This window comes from Ixodes scapularis, unplaced genomic scaffold (genome assembly GCF_016920785.2).
Source record: "Ixodes scapularis isolate PalLabHiFi unplaced genomic scaffold, ASM1692078v2 PGA_scaffold1__304_contigs__length_218370807, whole genome shotgun sequence".
NCBI classification, from domain to species: domain Eukaryota; kingdom Metazoa; phylum Arthropoda; class Arachnida; order Ixodida; family Ixodidae; genus Ixodes; species Ixodes scapularis.
Window position 1 is genome coordinate 45,070,634 of NW_024609846.1, and position 23,335 is coordinate 45,093,968.

General features: G+C 47.6%; 3 protein-coding genes across 3 annotated transcripts in view; 2 read left to right on the forward strand and 1 right to left on the reverse strand.

Moving 5' to 3' along the window:
* The first annotated feature begins 590 nt into the window (after positions 1-590).
* On the forward strand, positions 591-3,897 carry LOC120836310. The gene is made up of 2 exons (XM_040210891.1): positions 591-885; positions 3,604-3,897. Exons 1-2 carry the CDS (start codon positions 712-714, stop codon positions 3,895-3,897), a joined length of 468 nt encoding a protein of 155 aa, XP_040066825.1. The 5' UTR covers positions 591-711.
* A 4,019-nt stretch (positions 3,898-7,916) lies between these two features.
* Positions 7,917-23,335, forward strand: part of LOC8031989 (neprilysin-1) — a 61,437-nt gene continuing 46,018 nt past the window's right edge. Inside the window, exon 1 of the mRNA XM_029980359.3 lies at positions 7,917-7,956. The gene's annotated coding sequence lies outside the window, so the exon portion shown is untranslated. The remainder of the gene's footprint in view (positions 7,957-23,335) is intronic.
* On the reverse strand, positions 19,415-21,628 carry LOC120840393. The gene is made up of 3 exons (XM_040210892.1): positions 21,559-21,628; positions 20,728-20,768; positions 19,415-19,855 (listed from the first exon to the last, which is right to left on the reverse strand). The coding sequence occupies exons 1-3, from the start codon at positions 21,578-21,580 to the stop codon at positions 19,415-19,417; spliced, it is 504 nt and encodes a 167-aa protein (XP_040066826.1). The 5' UTR covers positions 21,581-21,628.

Below are 23,335 nucleotides of genomic sequence, written 5' to 3' on the forward strand. Positions count from 1 at the left end.
TATAGCGTTTGGTCGCGTTATTAGTGGAGAGGCAAAAATAAGGCACGATCACGCTGCCAACCTTTATTCATTTGATACTATAGAGATGCAAACAAAGGTCTCCGATGTCTGTTTAATTTTTAAAAAAAAGCTATTTTTTTAGTGAAAGATTACATTATACATCATGGGACACAAGCCAAACCGTTTATCACACTTCTAGCTTGACACATCCATTGCACTACCTTCTTTACTCGCTATTCATACTTTCTTAAGCTCGTGTTTTCAGAAACCGAATAATCACAAGTCAATATAAAAAAAATAAGCATACGTCCATACACAAAAAAACAAACAAAAAGAAAACACGTACGGTCTACGCAAAGGATGAGCAACAAGCGGCTTGCATTGACGTCAGATCTGAGGCAATTGTGGTGGCCTTGCTGCGGGTCCCGTACGCTCTGCAGCTTTAATTTCAAATCACTAATATTGTTTTTCTTGGCAATAACAAATCAGAATGACCACCAGAACACTGAAGCGCGGTGTGAGGACGTTAAGTGTAAGCTATGTATAAACGTCCCATCTGCAATCCTTCTTTTCTTTCCGCGCCAGGATTCAAGACTTGGGCGTCGGTCAGCGGGACAGCCCTCGGGCGGCCTCCTGGTGAACGGCGGAAAGCAAGGCAGCACCCTGCATGCCATATTCAGACTCGAGGAGGGCCAGGTGTTGACGGCGGAAATGGCGTCACCGGAAGAGCCCGCGGCGGCCAGCTTCCGGACGTCGCCCAGCGGTGACCGCCTGCCCAACGGCCTCACGTACCAGGCGTCGCAGTCGGGACTCCGGGTCACCGTGCACGAGAACCCGCTCAGCACCGTGCTCGAGTATCGGAGGACCCCGTCTCCTGTGCCGCAGGTACGACGCGGCCACCTACCGGAGACAGTCCAGACACGGCCGTTGTTTGAACTGTCTCCGTCTTGTCATTCTTGTCCGTCTGCTAGAACCGGCTAAAGCAATAGAATGCAGAATTGTGAAATATTTAATGTGCGGTACTGGTTTGGCCGGTGATCACAAACACAAAAAGACGACGAGAACCATGACGTTTCACGTTTGCCGCTGCTTGATTGGCTCTATCGGATCACAAGTTGACTACGGTGGGCCTTACACTGGAACTGAGTACAGTGTCACCAAAATGAAGCGGGCGCTCCCTATCCTACCAAAGACGCCGAGACCACGGACACCCAACACTGTCATGCAACAATGCCTCGTCGACAACCGATTTTGTTTTGAGAGTGCTAAAGCGACAGTTGTACAATTATGTATTATATGGAAACCTGCACATGGGTGTCGACCTTAAGGCCTGATCACGCATACACCACAACGTTACCTCAGCGCTATTAGTCAGCGCTGAAAATAATGCTGCCTCAGTGCAGATCCTATAGTGCTCTTTTACTTTTAGCGCTGCGATGGATGTATTTGTAAACCAACCCTTAATCACTGATTTTTTTTTTTTTTTTTTTTGGGGGGGGGGGGGGGCAGTTTTGGTGGCATCTGTAAAGCGCACAGTTCAAGCTTCTGATCGCGTGCACAAAGTCGTCAACACCGAAAATTCTGAGCATTGTTCCAATAGAGACACCAGACAAAATCCTTCTAAAGGCGTCAGTGTCAGCTTCATCTAAATCGATCACCTTGTCGTGGACATCATCAGGAATGGGAAGTAAAAGAAAAGCGCATTTGTCAGTAGTATGTTTTGAGGGTTCCAACGAGCACGACAAAAATCGAGGCTACGGTTGTCCATACGGTTGGTTCGGTACGCTATTATAGCCCCGGAAAGGATGTTGTTTTTTGCAACTTTATGGGTGAACTTCTGCTGAGAAAAGCAAACTCTGTACACCCATAAGCTGACAATGCGCTGAGAACTACTACGTATTAGCCGAACAAATCAACCGTCTCTTTTGTTATTAGCTTTCGTCTTTACCCCGTTCTCGGCGCGTGAGCAAGGACAGGAGCCTGATAACGTGATAAAAAACAGAAGTACGTCGTCATAATCTGCGTATTCTTAAGAATCAAAACACTTTATCTTTTCATATTGTCATGGCCTCCAAGATTTTTCCTTGCGCTCTGCTCCGGCCTGTTCAAACGCTCGGTCACCCAGCAGAAAAAGCGCCGAGTCAGTTCTCTAGATTTCCGCATGCGGCGCTTATAACCAGACCAGAGACGGAAACAGAATCGCCTTGAAGCACGCTGTCAAGTGTGAGCCCGCGGCATGAACGCTGCATTTTCACTGCTCTCGCAATCATAATAGAGACAGGTAAATCAATCTCTCTTGATTCGCAGTATTTATTTGCTGGTTCGGTCTTTGCGCTGCTTCTCTGGATGATAGTTCACAGTGGAATATTTAGTGCGAATCGATAGTTGTCACCGGCGGATACTGTCTGGGCCCCGGCGGGAGAGGCAAAGAAATATTTTTGCCGTCATACATGATGACAGCTTTTTGAACCTCACTTACGTGCGAGAACATTTGGTCTACTCCTTTCGCGCTTTGAAAATATGAACTTTTAAATTACGAGCAACTTCTTCCTTTCCAAAGGTTGTGTGTTGCGGCCAGAGGCGGGAAGCACAATTCGCTCTGCTCCTAAGTTCCGTAGACCGAGGATAATGGTGATGATGAGGATTCGCGGTTATTTCGTTGTGTCGCTTTATTTTGTTGCGAATGCCACCAAGCGCCCCGCAGCATCCATCTCTACCGGCGATTGCAACGGCCTTAGGGGCGCAACCAGAGCGCGCGAAAAATCTCGGAGGCCATGATTTTGTCGAGCAAGTTGGACAACCCATCGCGCTCCTAAGCAGGGAGGTACCTCCCTTCAGTACCATAAACTCTTTGAAACACCAGAAGGCAACATACACATCAAGTATAACTGCAGTATAAGTGTGAGGACATTACCGATATAGGAAGTATCAGGGTGCCTCAATGTCCTTCTGTTTAGGGTGATGCCACCCTTTGTAGTACCACATGCCGACAGCACGCGCTCACGGGAAAGATACAAAGAAATCGATGAAAACAAAATGTCGCCATAGCACAGTCAGCGCCACAAGGGCGTGCAGGGACACGCTCTTTTACGCGCTTCTGAACAAAAAATAAAAATAAACGTGTGTGACAAAATGGCGAGATGCCACCACCCTAAGCAAAGCGCACATGAGGAAGTATTCACTGACGGTGTGCGCGGCTGCTGAGCGCGTGCCGGCGGCGAGCTTCCACAGTTCTTCCGCACCATGCATTCCGGACCGTCGAAATTACCTCTGAGCATGCGCTCTAAACATCGCCCACAAATATGGCGCCCAGGAGATACCCCCCCTATTACCACCAATTAGTTAAAACCGCAGTCCCGCTGACCGTACGTCATATACAAAAGACACGGAGTTCATGGCTGACATGTTGACAAAATTATCCGCGGAAACGCCTCACGCATGTTCAAAACATGTGTGCTTTATACATACGTAGGCTTTAGTCAGTGTCTGCAGACTGTTTTTGGTATGATGCATTAGCAGAGTGAGCGCGGCTCAAGGTTCCCTCCGAAGTGCAGCAGACACATCTAAACTTGGCACGTATGCTCTTTCCATTTTATTGGCCAGTACCAGGACAACCGCGCGGATGCGGTGGTCAGTCTGCCTATCCTGTCCGGTCGGGAGCTGGCGGCGCTGTCCAGCAAGAAGCCATCCCGCGACGAGTCGTGCCACAGCCCCGGCGGACACCGGGTGAGCCAAGTCAAGCTCTCTTCGTCCAGAACGAGACAGAGGGCGCGGGACTTGTCCTTCCTCGGCTTCGTGACGCTCTTGGGAGCCGTCTGCTGCGTTCTGGGCTACCTGGCCTTCCTTCGACCGCAACGCACGACGCCAGTGGCCATCACCGGTAGGTGGCCTCTTTAGATACATCCTCGAGTATAAAAGAACGCATGACCAACACCGCCTGCAATAATCAAAGTCTGTGAACAGCCTTCTTTAACTCATCGTAATGGTCCAGCTTCCTTCAACGAGTTGAATGGACGCGAGACAAACCTGAGAGCTGTCGCAGCACTCAGGTCCAACCTGTGGTTTGCGCTCGATCCACTGATCTCTATGTCTATTTGCTGGATCGCATTTGACCAGCTCCGCCTATGGACGGGAATGCGGCCACGGTCGGCCATCTTTTTGGTTGAGTTTATATCCTCTCTATACTTCATAATAATATGGCGGACAGCGCTGTGGCGACAGACTGCCATAAAAATAGCTGTGGGTCTAGTACACTGTATACCATGGGCGATATTTCGTGCTTGATTGAAGTTGTTCGACGAAGCAGATTTTTAAAATCCGGCGTGAAGGGTAGCCCCGCATCTTTGAGGACCCGGCGAAAGTTTTACAAAAGCACAGCACCGGGGGAAAGCAGTGCAGCTCGCATCGAAAGCAGACGACGTACCGAGAACTACCGGGAATGGGCCCCTCCGCGGTTCGACATTGTTGACAGGTGGTGTTGTGATTTCGGTGGTGGTGAAGTCTTGTGCATTTAGGAAATTCTCGCGAGTGTATATACTCACTGGGGTCTCTCCACAAACTTGCGTACCGATGTGCCCGTGAGTGATTTATATATGTTTGTATCATATATTCGCATGCGACGTTCTAAATAAAATGCATTTACACGAAGTGAATTGATGTCTTCTCCTGATCATACTGGTCATAGCCAGAGGCCCAGAGCGTCCTCCGCTTCACTGAGAGAACGCAGACAGTTCGTCATCAGTGTCGTGCGAAATCAGCTGTGTGTCAGCCATCGCCCAAATCCGCTTTCTATGCGAGCGGTGCTGCTTTTCCCCGTTGCTGCGATTTCGTGAAACTTTCGCCGGGTCCTCAAAGACCGGGCTGCCGTTCACGCCGGGTTTCAACAATATGTTTCGTCGAACAATTTCAATCAGGCACGAAATATTCCCCACGGCTATTTTTATGACAGCCCGCAACCACAACTGCCTCAACGCTGTCTGCCATGGATGAATGATAATGGCTGCACCAGCTGTACCCTATCTAACGGGCGGTAAATTACGCCACCATACTACTATGCTGTGGCTAGAGGTAATATACCTGTACCAAAAAGATGGCAGCCAGTGGCCACATTCGCGAAGCGGGCAAACGCGATCCAGTGAGTAGACATAGAGATTAGTCGCTCGATCTCACAGTTATGGCTTCAGTCCTGCATATCCGCGGATGACCCGCGGATCATCTGCGGATATCCGCAGTAAACTGGCGGATACGGATAAAAATGTATCAGGTTTGTTGGATTGCGGTTTGAATGAGGATGCCAAGGGCTGCGGATGCAGATCGGATCCGGATCTACATTTTTGCCGAGGCTGCCCATAAACGTGCGCGACCACAGAGTGTAGAGTGAATACGTGAGTGAGAGGGAAACTTGCACCAGCCCGGAGTTTCCGTACCTTACTCTTTGTGGCGCAGTTCGTGCCTTCCATCCCGGCATCAAATACGTCAGCGGAAAGAGACTTCTCATTACCGGGTCTTAATTTAAGAGAGGCGAACCAGTCTGCATCCGCCCGTTCTGACGATATTCTGTTTCTTCTACACAGCAACTTCGACAAGTAAAACGTTGCGTGTGTGTGCATTTTGTTTGCTTCTCCCGACATTTGGTAAGTCGTAAGTACGTGGGTCCGGGAATGCAGTTGAGGGTTCGTGTATAAAACTGAAACCGAAAGGAGGTGTCGCCATTATTGAATATTGTGAGATTTTCCAGTGGTGTACTCGCGCGTTATATACGAGTACTTTGCTGCGGTGAGTGACCGCCTTTCCTCTCTCAATATTTTATTGTTTGACCTAAATAAAATGTCGGAATGTTTTTTTGTTAATTTTTATGCGTAGAAATATGCGTCTGCTTGAAAGAAGTTACAAAGCAAAAAGAAAAACAAAATGAAATATATTTTATTTTGAGAGCATCTTCTAGACAGAGTGTCACGGACTCCCAGGACGATCCCATAACTGCGATCATCTTCCCAGCGATGCGAAGCGTCTCTAGAAGGATGATCGCTTATAATATATGTACGATAAAACAGAGTACGATAAAATTGTTTTCACCGTATTCTGACACGATTCCTTCTTTGCATCGTGTATAAACGGACGGCTTATACAGCAGGAAAGTGTTCCAAAAGGCGTCTTTGGCGCAGCGGAACGCAAGGAGGGACACTCCAATCAAACGGCAATATAGAGAACACGCAAGGAACACTCGAAGAAGGCAGCCATGCGCGCGCAGTCATTGGTTAAGGTCGGGGGAAAACAAAAGCACGTGGATGTAAGGGACGGGGGGGGGGGGGGGGGGGGTAAACAAACGGACGAGGTGCGCGAGGAGCAGAGGGACTTGCAGGCCGTATAGGATACCACCTTCAGATGCTTTCTATTATGTATTAATGCTTGATTTTATGATGTAAAATTAATGCGCGGATTGCTGGTCGGATGCGGCTCCGAATTTTGCGGATGCGGTTCGATTACGGACACAAATGTTCCGGATGTAGATCGGGTACGGATGATCGAACCTTTATCCACACAGAGCTCTAGGGATGTCGTCGAAATACTATTGCACGGTCTCCGATTATTCTATGTGGTGTTGGCTTATCAAAGTGCGATTTAGGCAGCGAACCAATTCTCGGATGGCAATCGGTTGAACCGATCAGGTATTCACACGAAGCTATATAGACCTGGAGCCCTGGCCTTAAGATAACCTTCCCCATCCCTTCAGGTTCCCGTCCAACCAATTATTATGGTAGCTTCGGAAAATTGCGAAAAAATATGCAAATAAAATCAGTAAAATTTTAATGTGTCAATGTAAGACCGGAGTCACACTTTATATACATCATACAAAAGACAGTACGCATACAGACTCAAACGCGAATCAACGCGAGATCCGTGTTACGAATGCCGCACGGCACTGAGTTCAAGGAGAAACTTGACACGCGGCTCTCGAACCACGGATATTGCGGTGACTCGTCTTTGCAGACTGTCTTTTGTAGGATGGTAGGAGCACTGTGACTTCGGCTTAAAAAGAAGCATGTTTAACAAAGGCGAGGGTGGACAAAAGTGCTCCAGTAGAAACACCGGCTAACCTGCGTCCTTTCATTAGACCCACTTTTTTTGCTTAGCTGCTAATTTGTACGCCAATTTTATTTTAGAGTGCAGCTCTTAGGCGCCCGTTTCCGGCTTGAGCGGCGTCGGCGTCGCCGTCGGCGTAACCGCACGTTGCATGCATCTCATGTTGCATGCAACCCGCGTTGCATGCAACTTGCCGGCGTCAACGTAATCACGCGCTGCATGCAACCCACGTTGCATTTAGTTCCAGCTGCATGCAACCCTCGTTGCATGCAACCCGCCGCAGTCGCCGGGTTGCATGCAACCCCGAGGTCACGTGAACCCCCGAGGTCACGTGACGTTCCGAGGTCACCAGGTCACGTGACGCCCCGAGGTCACGTTACCCCCCGAGGTCACTTGACCGCCCCCCCCCCCCCGAGGCCAGATGACCCCCCCTCAGTACCCTTCCCTCCTTCTCCTCCCCAAGAGCTGCGCTCTAATTCGGCGTTACGGGGAGTTGTAAACGGCTTTCATTTTTTAATAATATTTAGGAAAATATCCAAGCGTCTCCACTTGTGCGAGAAAAAGATCCAAGCGTCTCCACTTGTGCGAAAGATATTTTAACGATCTGCTTACGCGGCCTCACAACTCGGCCGCCAAAAGCAGCATTTTTTTTCTGTTATTTTGTAGATTTGTTTATCTGCTAATATTGTAAAACGTGTCGCTGGCGCACTGTATTTTCTGGTTATTAACAGCAAGCATAGTTTCGCAAAAATAGTTTGTTTTCAGTAAAGCAACCTTGAAATATCGAACTGAAAAAGTGAACCCGTGCTCTTTCATTCCTCATTCCAGAGTCCGCTGCCAAGATCTGCCTCACACCCGAGTGCGTCAAGACCGGTGAGACGACTTCGCACGATACGTTCCGCCACTATAGTCACTCGCAACCTAAAAAATTCAGAGCGTGGCTTATTATTTGAACGATCCTTGCTTTCTTGGAGCTCCTCGGCGTTCTGATTAACGCCACAATGACATTAGCTTTAGAGTGATAATAATACGCTTGGTACTCACCCACGCCATGCGTTTTGTATTGAAACCCTCCCATACTTTTAATTTCACGTACCAAACGTACCGCGTACCGAAACGACCCAAATCGTCCCCGCCGTAAACATCGCATTGCATCTTCTGAGACCAAAACGGCGTCCAACCGCTGGAAATTTATTTTCGCGCGGTTTCTGTTTCCTAGGTTTTTATGTCACGCGGGTTCATCATCTGCAGATTCGGATTAGGTAGTTCTAAACTCCACTAGACCTTCCCCTTCCCTTCCTAATAAACACATAGTAGAGCATGTATATGCTAATGTTTTGTACAAGCTGAAAGCGAGATTCTATCATCCTCAATATACACAATCAATTTAGTTGTCCCTGACATACAATAAGTTACATGACTGTTGCGAGGTTCTTTGGGGTTAATAATTGACAAGATACAATGTCCTTCGTTTCTCTTAAAACATGTATTTACAAAAGAAATCAAAGAGTTCATATGCTTATACTGAAAGAAAAAAAAGAAAACTTAGTTAAAAAATGGAAAAAAGGAAAACGCAACAGTCACCATGTCTTTGAATCACCATGCGCAGCAGCGGGTCTTGTGTCTGGAGCTGTCGTTGTCGGCCCACGGTTGTGGCAGGCAGTCAGGAGCGGGAGCGGTTGGCTTCCGTCGATGACCCAAGGGTCACCGCACCAAGTGCTCGCACAGTAGGAAGCCGGGCAGCGTAGGTTTCTATGCGCTGCCCTCGCTGGAACAGGCTGCCAGTCAGACAGTAGGAGCGAACCGCCGATTGCCCCGGTCGATGGTGTCGTTCCGACCCAGCACGTTCTCACGGCCCGTCGTTTGCACGCGCTCCGTGCACGCACTACAAATCTCTCCCCTTCTTCGTCATCTTCCTTCGCCCTCCGAGCCGATCCATGGGTCGACTTGCACTCAAACTGAAGGGCCCCTCCACTTCCTTGAGGAAGACGCGAGGGCCGGCGCTAGCCAATCGCGACGGCGGATCCGTCCTCGCGATTGGCCAGCGCCGGCCCTCGCGCCTTCCTCGAGGAATTGTTAAAGTGCCAGCTGAACGTTTTACGGACACACACACAGAGACGAACGAAAAAGGCAGACACACCGCTGGACTATCAACTATTTCTTTACAACATCCTGACATCCAGAGTAAGCCTAAATACACTCCCATATCTCAATCAACTAACTTCAAGAAAAACACGACACACTAGGGATCACGCACTACAGCCCATCTTCGCAAAAACAAATGCCTTTAAGCACAGTTTTTTTCCACGCACTATTTCGGACTGGAACTTGCTACCAGAAACCATTATTCAGTCAGCCAATTTCATTCAGGAATTAGAACGGTACCTAATTCGATAATGCATTCCGCAGCAGTGGTCTTGTCTTCTTTTGTATTATTGTTTTTGTCATTTTTTCATGTGCACCCATATGTTGCATTTTTTGCCCCTCCTGCTTGGGCCAGAGAACTGGCCTGCAGTATTGTTAAATAAATAAATAAAATAAATAAATAATTTTAATGAGCGTTCAGCTGACACTTTAACAATCATGAACCAACTAGCTCAGCTTCAAGCCGTCACAAGTTTCCTCGAGGAAGTGGAGGGGCCCTTCAGCTTGAGTGTATAGTTTGAGTGAGGTTTCTGAATTCGGCGGTTAGTCACATCATCACAATGACATACAACACGATGAAAGTAACACCTTAATTAAATTATCTCAGATTCTTTCTGGCTGCAAAAGCTACTGAGTGTTGTGAATGTATGTACAAGCAACCTAATTCCTCTCCACAGATGTGTCGTCAATACAAGTGCAACGTTATGAATGGTCAATTTAGCCAGTACAGTGTGAATGCTGAAAAGAGGTCTTTACCGCGAATCAGGCAGCAATGATTATACGACCGCACGTCAGTACAATGCCCGCTCATTTGAAACCAGCCCGGGAAAGGAAAATATTAAACGTAGGATGCCTTGTTTTTCCCTTTTTTTTTTTCTGTCGCGCAAACTCTCTTTTTCACGTGTTTCAAACTACAATCTCGTCGGTAACGTTACCTGTCAATCGCTCCAAGAAAACCATCCTCAGTCGTTCTAAAATTAACGTTGTGGAAGCTAGCTGTCTGGGCGAGTTCAACAGCACAGCACGCAGCTTCCAATAGGGCTCGTATTGCATTTTCATACAACAAAGCGGGCATAATCGGAGCCCTCGGGGTTGTGTACCCGAACACTTCTGGCCTTTGTTTCGCGCTCTCGCGGCAGGACCTCCGGAAAACGAGGGATGATTCGTCCTTTGTTCAAAAAGCGCCATTTTCTAAAACCTTTTGTGCGGCGCGTTTGTCGCGCTCGACAGCGTTTTCTGCCCCGGCAGCGCGGGCTTTCCCGTAAATAAATCCGACGTGCCGAAAACGCGACGATCTCCCATACTCCGTTCCCCGCTAAGCTGACAGTGCGGTGGAAGCTACGTGCTCACTGGAACAGTCATACGTCCATGTACCGCCACGTGATCGCTCTCGCACGTGCAACGAGCGGGATCAGGTGAGGAAAAGCAGACCTTGGATTGGACCGGCAGGAACGCTCAACGCACTATCGGCTTAGGAACCAGCCGCCTTCCTTTCCTCACTTATGACTGCACACATACGCGCAACCCAGCATAAACGGTGTTATGGGCAATCAGTCATGGAAACGCATACAAGGGATGCTACACCGAGAGCCTGTTTTGTGGATTCGACTGAACTCACAGACTCTGGACGAACGTGGAGGGGGGTTCCCCAACCCTAGAAATAACTCTGCCAAAACTCTGCCAGAGTGAACAGTCGCTGGTGGTGGTGACAGGCGGCGAACACAACGGCACTCGCTCCATAGCCCCCAGAGACGGTGCGTGTGAGGGAGAAAGAAAGGGGGAAGGGGCGAAGGGATGTAGTGCGAAGAAGAGTGGCGCGCAACTAAATATCCCCTTCGCCCCTCTGCCTATCCCACCAACCCCAGCCGGACGAGAGCGAAAGGAGTGTCGAGCCATGACTCTGCAGAGTTTACGCGCGCTGCTGGCCAGCTAGCTGTCCCCCGCCGTCGTTCCCTCGGCCTCCAATCTCCTTTCTCGCCCCTAAATCCAATCAGAATCTGGGAGCAGCGCTCGCTGGATGCACGCCGGAGCTGGCTTGCACTTCATTTAGCACGCTGCTGGAAAGAGGGGGGTGGCAGACGACCGTACGTGCCCCAGGTTCGGATGGCCGAAGCCTGAGCCAAAGACAAGCTGCCGACGGAAGCCGAGCTCTGGGTCTAAACTCCTCCGTGCCGCCTTACTATGGACTGCAACGGACGCTACGAACCGCCCCAGCCAATCAGGTGATGCGAACGCATCACGTGACCAGGTGACCCACACTTGCTGCGCCCCTCCGGGATGTCACCTGACATTTACACAGCATCGGATTGCCTCCGATGGCTCGTAGCGCCCTCTACGGTCCATCGTTAAGGTGAAACGGTTCGGGGCAGTCCACCCGCTCGGGCGAGCGTACGGCTAATCCAATTGACGCCCCGCGCCTCCATCCTACTCACCTTTGCCCCCAGACCTACCAGTGTTGTTTGGCTGTGTATCTGCTTCCGCCGCGGCGTACCGACACAACCCCCTGCGTCCTCGTTCGTCCTCGTTATTGCGCGGCTGGTTATTTCTTCCGCTCCTATACGTCCTCGTCGCCGTGATAGCTTGTAATAACACCATCTGGAGGCCGGCGGAGTCTACGCGTAGACTCTAAGCGCACAACATCATTTTTTTGCACGTAATTTCTTTGGGGATTTTCTACTATGAGTGTGGTGGCGAGCTTATGATAATTAATAATGATGTAACAACTAAGACTGCAATGCGAAAAAAAAACCTTTTAAGTCGAAGAAAAAGACAACGGCAGAAGGTTCTCCTACTCTTCTGCTTCTACTGTTGCTCGCCTACTGTTGTTCTCCTGGGTTCTTCTGTTGTTGCCTGTACGTGTCTTCGACCTAAAAGTTTTTTTTTCCGCTCCACAGTCTCAGGTGTTACGTTAGGATCATTCATCACTCTGAATGTTTCGTTTTTCCTGTTTCGGCGGTAAACTTTGTATTAGTCGCAATCAGATGGTTGCAGACGAAGGCATACCGAAGCATAACCCTTGCCACGATGCGTTGAACTACTGTGCTGTTCATCCTGGGGTCACTTCATAAAAAAAAAAAAAAGAACACGTCAAGTATTGACATCTCCTATTCCGATTTTCCTGTAGGCGTCGCCATTTTAGGGCTTAGTGCAGAGCGGGCGCCATTGGCACGGTGGCTGGAACAGGTCTCCGACTGATGTGTTGACTGCCCCAAAAAAGTGGCCCTACTTTTCTACCTCGGTTCTTGGGGTGAAAATGAATATAGGTATATATGCGGAGTTCCAGTTCGTCTGCTTCTTGCACAGGGATTACGATCATGTCAGAACGCCGAGCTTTTATTGGCTGATTGAAAAAAAAAATAGTGGGTAGATTTCAAAGCTTCTAGCATCGACGTCTACCCACTATCCTTTCAATCAAAGCCATTCATAACCCGGCCTCATTCTGACGTCACAGCAACTCCGCAAGAAGCAGACGATTTGCTCTCCGCATAATTCTGCGTCTGAGTATATCTCCATGACAACGGAGAGCATCGCTGGTGATGCAGATTTATGCAATTGGACACTTGTACGTCATTTTAACTTTTACGACGCTTCAAGTTAACCTTATTTGGTTGTTCATATACTTACAATTTCATTTGTATAGCTTTAAAAAGATTACTTAAGTTAAGACATGGAACAATGATGGTTGAAGCGCGAAGAGGGTGGTACGGGAACAGTGAGGACGGTGCCTTTGGCATGCTGGGAATACGGGACGGGGCAAGTGAACGCGGGATTTTTAAAACGTGAGGCGAATCACGCGGGGCTTTTGCGACAGGGATTCGGCACGCGGGGCAATCGTGCTACACCCGGTGTTACCATGGCCCTGCTATGAACTGCACTTTGACCTTGTCGAATAAGTGGCGATAACTTCACTGCTCGCTTAAAACACTGCAAAAAAGTATAGACCTTTTCTGTGTACTCTCGTCCTCAGCCACCTAGTAGGCGTATCCGGTATGGGCGACGAAAAAATGCTAAAACGTTTCAACCTGTAACTAGCAAAATAATAAGGGGGAGGCAAAACGATAATGTGTGACGGTTACGCTTATATCCTAAGTGTCTTCTATTAGCGTGGCGACGGCAAAACAATGTTTTCGCCCATAATGGAAGTGACGACAATTCATGATGGTGGCGCCCTTGAGGCAAGGGTTTATACGCAGCCGGGAGGTCCTCTTCCTCCAATCTTCGCAAGCCCTCTGGGTGACTTTTGACTTTCATTTCTGGACACTACCGCTAGGTATAAAGATGGAACGATCGAAGACTGACACCTCGACAGCGCTCTCCAGCTTCAATGGCTTTCCCACCATGAGGAAGGTTGGTGTTTCTGTGTGTATGTTTATACAGCCTGAGGTTAGTTTGCTACAACGGGCGAATTTTGTCTCAGCTGTAGATGAGCAATTTAGCCGCTGTAGTACAACCGCTAGCCTGGAGTCCTTAACGTGCAATACGTAGTACTGATACACGACCGCACGCCGGTACGACGGTCAAGAAAAGTTTGTTTGCGCCTGAATACTCCACTGCTGTCCAGCGCACCCGTGGAGCGCCACATTAGCAAAAGCCGGAATGTATACAGCATAAAAAAATTGTGCAGCCATTTAACTCTGTGAAGGTAGTTGGCCAGCGAAGCTGTAGAGTACCATCACACATGATTCGCCAAGGGGCACACAAAAGCACTTGACCAAATGTTTATTTACCGTACATATACATCATCTTGAAGCGATAGTTATCATTACTTTGTGGTCACCATGATATACACTAATAGAATCCATTACAACTTCGGTGAGATTTTTTGCTAAAGTTAAATCTATACATGACCAATGGCGCCTGTTATAGGCACGTAGCTCTTCGGGAGTTCTAGCTGTACGTACCCTTCGCATAGCAAGTGCAGAACACAATGGGGTGCACTGCTCGGGAGCTGCTGCTTTTATATACGTAAAGCAGTGACGTCACCCGACTCGAGCGGGAGAAGGCCCATCGTTCTTCGATGTATCTCCATTATCACACGTTTCGACGTCTTTCCTTATCAAAATGCATATCGAGGTAACGAGGCGTATATGCACTTCCATACCATGGAGCGCTTTTACATGCAATTTCTTACTTTTGTTTTTGCACACGGATACCGAAAATGCATGGAACCCTAGCCACATACAGCTTCTCTTAAAAAAAAGATTATTTTTGAAAAACAGTTGCTGGTGCGTTAAGACATGAACTATATATATATATATATAGAGAGAGAGAGAGAGAGAGAGAGAAGCGTAGCGCAGGATGACGAAAAGTCTATACGGAAGAAAACGCACCTGAGACGGTTGACGAAGTTTTTAAAACATATTATTTGTAAAGTTGGTCGACGTTTCGGCCTGAGGCAGACCTTGGAGCTTAGTTACGCGTACGCTGACAGTCAAAACGGAGGCGGACGCTCAGGGAATGAGCTCCTCCAACCTTTTCCCTTCTGCCAACTTGCGCAACTTTGATAAAGCCGAGGATCAGCTGGGCGCCAACCATGGACGTCCAGCTGATCAACTGTCAGAGTCACGTGACTTCGACAGTTGCTCAGATATGCTTCCACGGTACCCCATACGGAAGATGCCTCACATAAAGCGAGAGTGGCTTCCATCGTAAGAATGTAGAAAAAGAATTATAGTCGCGTGACTATGATTTCTGCATTGAATACCTTATCATGACTCTTGTCGTACATTTTCAGAACACTTAAGAATTCGAGCATCCATTAGCTTCCTACGCTGCCTTTAAACTCAGAGGGATCGCTTTTACTTTGAGCTGCAGCCTGCCATAATAGTAACACTAACAATTTTTGGGGATATTGCAACATAATAAACCTGGTGTGCATCATACCGAGAGTTCCTTTCACATATCGTTTAATAAATTATGCGAAACTAAGGCACACACTGTGATCCACGACAGTCACACGAGGCACGGAGCGATTGTTCGTTCAGTGTGCTGGAATCTTGAAGACAGGCTGACCCATAAATCTGAGCTGGGTGAACCTCTGTCTGTACCGGTAGGGTCTGTACACAAGAGGGGGGATTGGGGAGTCGCTCTTGAAAAAGAGATGTGTGTACCCTCTCTCTTTCAGGAGTGACGACAGGATTTGACTCGGGCACATTAAACGGACCGCTTGAAGGTGTACGACACGGAGATCGGGCGGCAGATCGTTTCGGCTGTCCCTCAACGCTCGGTCCGCTCCCCCAGTGCAGCGTAGCAGAAAGGAAAAAGCGGTCTACGACAACTTTTCCGAGCACTCGCCACAACAGTTTCCCTGAACTCGTTCTTTTCGCTGGTTTCGACACCGACCCAAAAATGAGCTCCATCCGGCAGAGAACGAACAGAAGAGAAAACAGTCCAGCAATTGGGCAGGAAAAAAAGCTCGCAACAGGTTAGCAGTGAATCTGGTTGGATACGCCGATACGCGACAGCTTACGCTACTTCCGCGGCGCGAAGAGCTCGAACGGGAAGAAAGCGCGAGTTGTATACTCTGTCACGTGACTATATATGCCTCCTCACACCACTGCGCCCCTATCGAAGGTCACGTGATACTTACACGGTGTTGGATTGGCTTGGATGGCTCGTGGCGTCTCCGGCGGGTCATCCTAAGGTGAAGCGGAGTATGGACGGGAGCTGCTACGTGAGGGTGCTCCCCAAACAGGCCGAAGAAAGAACGTCTGTCCGCTGCTGAACGGAAATGAGAGGGGCCCGTGGTTACGACATTCGCTTCCCGTCGATCGACTGCAGAATCGTGTTTGTTCTTTTTTCCTTATAGCTATTGCCTCCCCGCTACTTCTCTCCGTGCGTAAACCGAGGGTGCCTCCACTGGGTGCCTCGGCTAGTGTTCTTCTCCTTAAATACTCTTTACTCGGTTTCTTTCGTCACGAAGGGACGCAACAGAAGATACAAGAGAGGGAGCGGCACACTTTGAGCGTGCGATGCAGTGTTGTATCGATGGTCTCGTTTCGAATGTTTAATCAACGAATAGCGCCTCGTACTCCTTGGGACATATTATTCGCCGTAGTCAAGGTGTACACGAAGGAATGCATGGTTGTCACGTGGCGTCATCGCACTTTTTTTCTGATCGTCATTCGTGTTCTTGCGCAGAACGAAAAATTCGGTGATGCTGAATGTACGGTGCGGAAGATGCGGGCTAAGCAGCGAGGCCAACCCAGTGACCGCTCATGTGACGTCATTGCAAGTCATTTATAAAACATTCATAGCGAAAATGCAGGGTGTTTGATTTTAACGCATATGCAGTCTGTGCGGGTGAGTTATACTGCCAGAGGGACATAATGTAAGGGGCTAACCCTCAGGATAATTCGGATTATCAACTGAAATGTGTTCATTAATTTTTTAATTGACGAAAATAGGCTGTGGTTCCAATTAAAATCTTACTGAGTGCCAACGAAAACTACTTAATCAGTCCATTTTTTTAAGATTTGACGCACATGGGAAGTGCAGGAGTGCACCGATGCTACCCCTCGTACAGCAGGTACAAGGCTAGCGGCCTCCGCGTTCTGGTACCGCTAGCCTTGTGCCTGTTGCACGAGTGATCAATTTGGCGTACCCCCGCTATTCCCGCCTGCGTCCAGTCTTTTTAAAATTGGCGGATTAAGTAGTTTTCGATGACGTTCATCAATTTTGTAATCGGAATCGTGGGTTTATTTTCGCGAACTAAAAAATTAATAAATTTTAGTTAATACTCCTACTTATCGTGAGGACGATCCCTTTACATTATGTCCCCTTGGCGGTATAACTCACCTGCGCAGAGTGCATTAGTGTACCTTTGGCAGATTTCTTAAAAATAAGTCTGTTCGAATTAAAAAAGCAAACACCCTGTATATTCTGAAAAGCATTTTCTCATTGTGCCAAAAACGCGTACAAATGTTTAAGAGGAATCCGTTATGTTGTCGATTTTAGGATTATTTTGTTTGGCGTGGAATGGTCCATTATGAACTTTATTGATAACGTCTAAACAGCGTATATTCAACGAATTCTAGAAAACGTTCAATGGTCTCTTTATGTTTTGAATTTGAAACTTTGGCTCCTTTTTCCAGCCTCTAGCGCTACATTCTAATAGACTCTGAGCTGCTTTCGGCGATGCGGAGTTTATATTTGCAGACCGAAAAACACGATTCACCCGTTCCGGATGACAAACTATAGATCATCGCGTTGACCGGCGGATTTCAGGGCTCCGATAGCTGATTTTTCGCATATTTGCTGTCTACCTAACACTATGAAATTTTCTTTTTCTAGTTTCTTCGCTTTCTTTTTCAAATTTTCGGTTCGGCTGCACAAGTAATCAAGCGAGGGAGTACATCTGGAGACCTGGACTGGTATAGTATTCCTACATGTGAGTGTAAGAAAGAGCAGGTCCAAACACAGTCTTGTAGTTCAGGCCTGAATTCAAATTCAATTTATTTTCACTGTTTTTGTTTGTTTTTTTAGCTGGGGGGGGGGGGAGGGAATGAATCAAAAAGCGCACAGAGATAACATGCAAACAAGTAAGTACATTTATTACGAATGAACCACCATGAGCCTTTCCCAGGTTCATCCTGCAGCTGTGAATGACAACAAGCATGAAAATCGACACCTACCACATGTATGGTTCGGGTTCTGCAGCGGCGCAAACTTTCGCCCCACGTGCTTGGATCTGCAGAACACCGTAACACACTCACACACTCGGTCACCATACTTCCCTTTCCCTGCCTCTCCCCCCCCCCCCAGTGAACCCCGCCCCCCCCCCCCCCCCCGCCCCCCTTACTACCTCCCGCCGAGTAGGAAGCGCCACCACGACGTTCAGTCTTCATATCACTAGCAGATGACAAAAGGACTTTCGAAGAAGTTTCTCGACCTTCTACGTCGCATTCGAACGATTTTCTAAAATGTTAGAAAACGGAGAAGGGAGACTTTGTGCATTTGTTTGGTGTAGCTTTATCAACATATTCCTGCCTAGACACCTTCGAGAAATAAGTTGAAGCTTTGTGATACCCAGGGTCAAAGTGAGGTTAGAAGAGGACCAAAAAAAATATTGTTAAACAGTGATATGTCCAAGGACATGAATAAAGTTTAGCGAAAATCCTCTTTTACCCAGGCTCCTGTCAAGAGTAAACCCGGGTTGTCCTTTTGTTCTAAAGCTGCCTTCTGTTGTTGTTGTTGTTGCTGTTTTTTTTTCTGTATTATGACTTAAAAAGTCTTGAATCGATTGTTTTTTATCATAATTAATCTCCCCGCCCCTTGAATGCAGCAGTTAATTTACTTGCAGCACTCTAATTTTCGAAAATGCCGTGAAAGGCTACACTGCCACCCTTTCTTTTTTGTATATATAAGGTGTGTCGGTGTACTTGACTTCAGCTTCCGTCATTGAAAGCGTCGTTGCATTGTATATTCGATGCACGTTCCCGTTGTTTGCTATGAATCGCAAGGCGCGCATTCTCAATGTTCGAAAGAGCCCAGTAGAACATCGAACTATTGCGCATTGAATTTTAATCAGGTCAAAGGTCGCTCCAAATGAAACAAAAATTTTTAGTCCTCGTGGATATCCTAGCGCCACGAAGCCACCTGGCGAGTCCCACTAACCAAGTTGAAGTCATTTTTGTGAGGTCCCCCTACGACGTATATAGTTGGACTCGTCGCGCACGCCCACCATGCTGCGCAACGGCCAATTATCGGAAAGGCATCTCCTGGTCATTCCCTCGATGATACCCGAGACTAGGGTAAAAGAACGGGTAAGTAAACACGGGAGAAAGTCTCCGACATAAGCGCGGCTCCTAGTTTTTACCCCGATGTCAGGTGTCGCCAAAGAAAACACAGAACTTCCAGCTCTTCGGATCAGGGAGTGCCATGTGGTACATCGGACACCATTGCGAAGCGCAGCTACCGCTTGCGTTCTCAACGAACAGATGTTTTTTAGTCACCGACAGGGTTAGAACGATAAAAAGGGCCTTATTTGTTGTACCTCCACCAGCGCAAGCTTCCTGCCTTCTAGAACCCTTCTTCGTCTCGTGAGCGTCGAGCGTTCACGCGCAGCCATAGTTACGTCGAAAGGCAACGAGCGCGTGCTGGAGGACCGGCATTCAAAAGAGACTCCCCACGGTTCTCATCCTGTCAGCGACTAGAGTGATACGGCGCTCTCTCCAATGACCAGAACTTAGTTCTCCAGACCCCGGTGGGCGTGCGTGTCCTTGACTTCGACGCGGTTAGATGCCGCAGTGTAGGACGTCTGCTGGAAGCCGGGAATGAGCGGCGCGGCTCGCTGCAGGTCGTCGTCGCTGTGCAGCAGCGTGTCCTCGCGTCCCAGGTTGTCGTTGATGTAGAAGAAGTCCGGCGCATTTCTGCACGGCACGGACTCTTCCGGGAAGGAGCACGTCAAGCTCAGCTGGTTGAACACGGTCTGGTTGCCGCAGAAGAAACTGTATTGCTGCAGCTCCAAGCTGCCGTCGTCCTTGAAGACCTCGTTGCAGATGTGGAAGACTTGGCAGTTGTTGTCGACGTCGGCGAAGTAGCCGCTGCGTCGGCACTGGAAGCTCGTCTGAACGCCACCCACGACGAACTCTACGCCGTCGGGGAGCTCGTACGCGGCCCGCCTCGGCTGCAACCGCGAGTCAAACACAGTTAGAGAAACCACGCGTATGGTACTTGCCTCTGACCCGTCTTCGACTGGTGTGTTTACCGCGTCCAAAATAAAGTGGTATCTTGATTTCCGCCCACTTAGTGACGTCATACAAATGTCACACTGTCTCTGATGACGTCATACAAGTGTCCCACTGTCTCCGGCAGCGATCCTGGCGGTGTCACAGCACCGGCGATGGGTGCGCCAGACGCCTGTTCTGCTGCAGGGCGCTCTCCAGCTAGACATATTACACAGAATCTTATGCATCTAGGAGTTGAGACTCCGCGACGACAGCGATACTCGCGTTCGCCGTGCTTCGAGCCAGGACTTCTAGCGCCAAACGCTAGGATCGCGACACCCGACGACGTGACACACCGGTTTCCGTGACGCCGTTCTTCGAGACCACCTTCGATGTATGGGAGGGATAGGACGCTAAACACCCCAATCGAGGACGCGCTCCAGGCACCATGGTCATGCATCAATGGAACTCCAAGTCGTAGCAAGCCAGCAGCGTCTGGGTCGAAATGCCATAGCGCTGAATTTTCTTGTAGCTTGCCCCCTGGACAACGCAGGGCGCAGGTCGGACACGAGTGATCTGACAGCGTTCGATTGTGACTCGTGTTAAATCAGATAAACCCTATAAGTCCAAGCCAAATGCTCACACGGCACTCGTGTTCAAACCGTCCTGCGCGTTAACATTTAATAGATGTTTTTTTTTTTTTTTTAATTTGACATTACAGTTTTTTAGGGGGTGTTGGGGAAGCGCGACACCAGGCTTGCGGTGAACAAGGACATTGAAAGTCAAGTTTTTTAGCGAGTATTTTGTATTTATTTAGAGGACCATTGCTTACCCGCGTCATAGAGGGTGCAGCTGCTGCGACGCCGACGAGAGCTAAAATAAAGATTAAATAAAATAAAAAGAAAAAACGTAAGGGTTTCAAGACACCAGTTCTACAGCTGCATTTTGTCGCTATTAATAATTTGTTTGCACATAAAGCCGCTAATAGTCTGCTAGTAGTTGTATTCCTCGAGTACAGTGGCGAAGTAGGGCGGCTAGTTCGAGATTGGATGAGAACAGCTCGCATCATTTGAGGCCGGACAATTAGTGTCCTATCAAAGGGACCACAAGGAACACGCGTGGACCGATTGATAGTAAATATTAACGGGACAGACTAATAACCTGTCGCGATACTTATAACCTGACGTCCCAGATATGGAATGGCGCCAGACTTTGTATATAAATGTCATATGTAACCCTATCAAGAACTGGCCAACTAAGGTCATATATAGCCCATTATACAGTATATATGGCCATATACCCTTGCAAAAAATAGATAAATGAGTTTCAATTGAGTTTCTAATGTATTTTATAGAATACTTAAGGAACTCAATAGAAACTTATTGATAATTTTTGTAAGGGTATGACGTCATTATTTAATCTTTATTTATATATACATATTTGGGATTTTTGTATGAGACCTGCAGCGTGAGGCCACTGTGCCGCTGTTGTCTGACACTTTAGAGTAAAGGAGGGAAAGCAGCATGGTCAGTCACAAAGTTCGGATGTGACAGGAACCGCTTGGGAATCGGAGAGCACGCTGACTCACTCTGTCATATCTCATAGAACAATGTAAAAACCATTGATGTGAGTGGTTGAGTTTCGCATTCGTGTTTATACGCACCCAAAAAGATGGTGGTTTTCATGGTGCTCCGGAAATGCGCGTCTGAAAAATTCTCTGAGAAGAATAAGAGAGACATAGAGGTGTTATTTTTGGCACGCGAAAAGCAAATCACTCCTAAAAGGGCGTATGGTGTACAATGATTTGTTTTAGTCAGACAGTATGTCGAAATTGCACTTGTGATTTAAGACCGGATGAACCTCTAATTCTCCAAACCAGGTCAAGTGCAATATCACACCATAGTTCGCAGGTATCTAACTACACGGAGTATACCTTGTAACCTATCAAGCACCGAGGACTACGTCAGCACCAAGTCGAGTATAATGCCAGCAAAAAATTTAAATCGTCGGCAGTCCAACGTCAAAAGTTCCGTAATGTACATCGTTGTCCAGCGTTTCGTTTTCTTTCAATGCAATTTTTTTTTTGCAGCACTTTTTTTTCTGCAGATAAAGAGGTCAGTAGACAAGCGGGATTGTTAAAGTTGTGAACAATATTGCTACACTTCCACTACCTTTTTTTATGGGCGATATACCTCATACAAAAGGTGTGAACTTGAAAGTTTAGATAGGCGAGTACATGTGGAATGCGATCTCCGGCGAAGCCTCTAGCAGAACTTGGGACACAACTTCACTAGACTTCAATTTACAAAGTGGCACACTGTTAAGTTTGCTATAACCTTCTGAGGGGGAAAAAAAGGAGGGGAGGTATCTTTTCTGCACCGTGTGGTGCAATGCTAAGTTTTCTGTGTGACTGGATCTTGCAACGGGAAAATAGCCATTCCGTGAGATATATACCTAATATCATAACAAAGAAAAGAAGAAGGAAGCAAATCTCTTCTGACTAAACAGTTCTTTCTAGCAGAAAATCGATTGCTCTAAACCGTTAACCACTGAACGACTAGAATACCGCTAAGAGGCTGACACCTCCTTTGTTTATTGAGAAAGCAGTAGCCTGATTAACTGTGGCGAGTGACTTTGGAAAACGCAAACATCTGGCTCAGCAAAGTCATATCTGCTTCTCAGACGTAGCGCGGAACTCATCGCACCTATTTCTGTGTGCCTTGCATATATTTCACTGGACGCGCTTTATCAACCAACACTAAATTTTACTATGGTATAATTTATGTTTGGCATCAATTATCTTTATATGTAAAACAAAACCTCCCAAGAAAAAAAAATTTAAAAAAAAAAAGCTTGAAGAGACAATGAATAAGAAACTCAATACCGAGAAAGGCCACGATTCTCCCCTGATATAGTGCGTCGTCTTTATTCCGGCCGTTGTTTGTTTCTTGTCTTTCCATCGAACTGTTACTTTTATTTTACCTATTAACTGTTTAATAGGTAAAATTTAAAATTACCTATTAGGTTTAATAGGTAAAATAGGGCGCGTTCAGTGAAATAGGTACTTCACTGGACGCGCACCGTGGAGAAACAGTGCAACCAACATCTGCTGCGCTGTCCTCGCGCAACGCAGCAGAGGCTAAATGCACTATTTCTCCACGGGGCGCGGTGCCGTCGGTGCCGAGATGCGCTCCGATTCCAAACCGAAACCTAAAAACCCGTCGAATTTATACGGTTTTTTAGAAAGTCATAAAATGCTTAGCATGCCTTCTATTGTTCTGCAATTTGTTGATTTAGTGTTTTGTCGATGATTCTCAGCAATTTTCTAATTGAAATCATACCCTTAAACACAATATTAAAAGATTTAATTACGCAAAAGAAATTAAGTCTAATTATCCAGGACTTCAACAGTTTTCTTAAATAGGCCCCTGGCCCAAGAC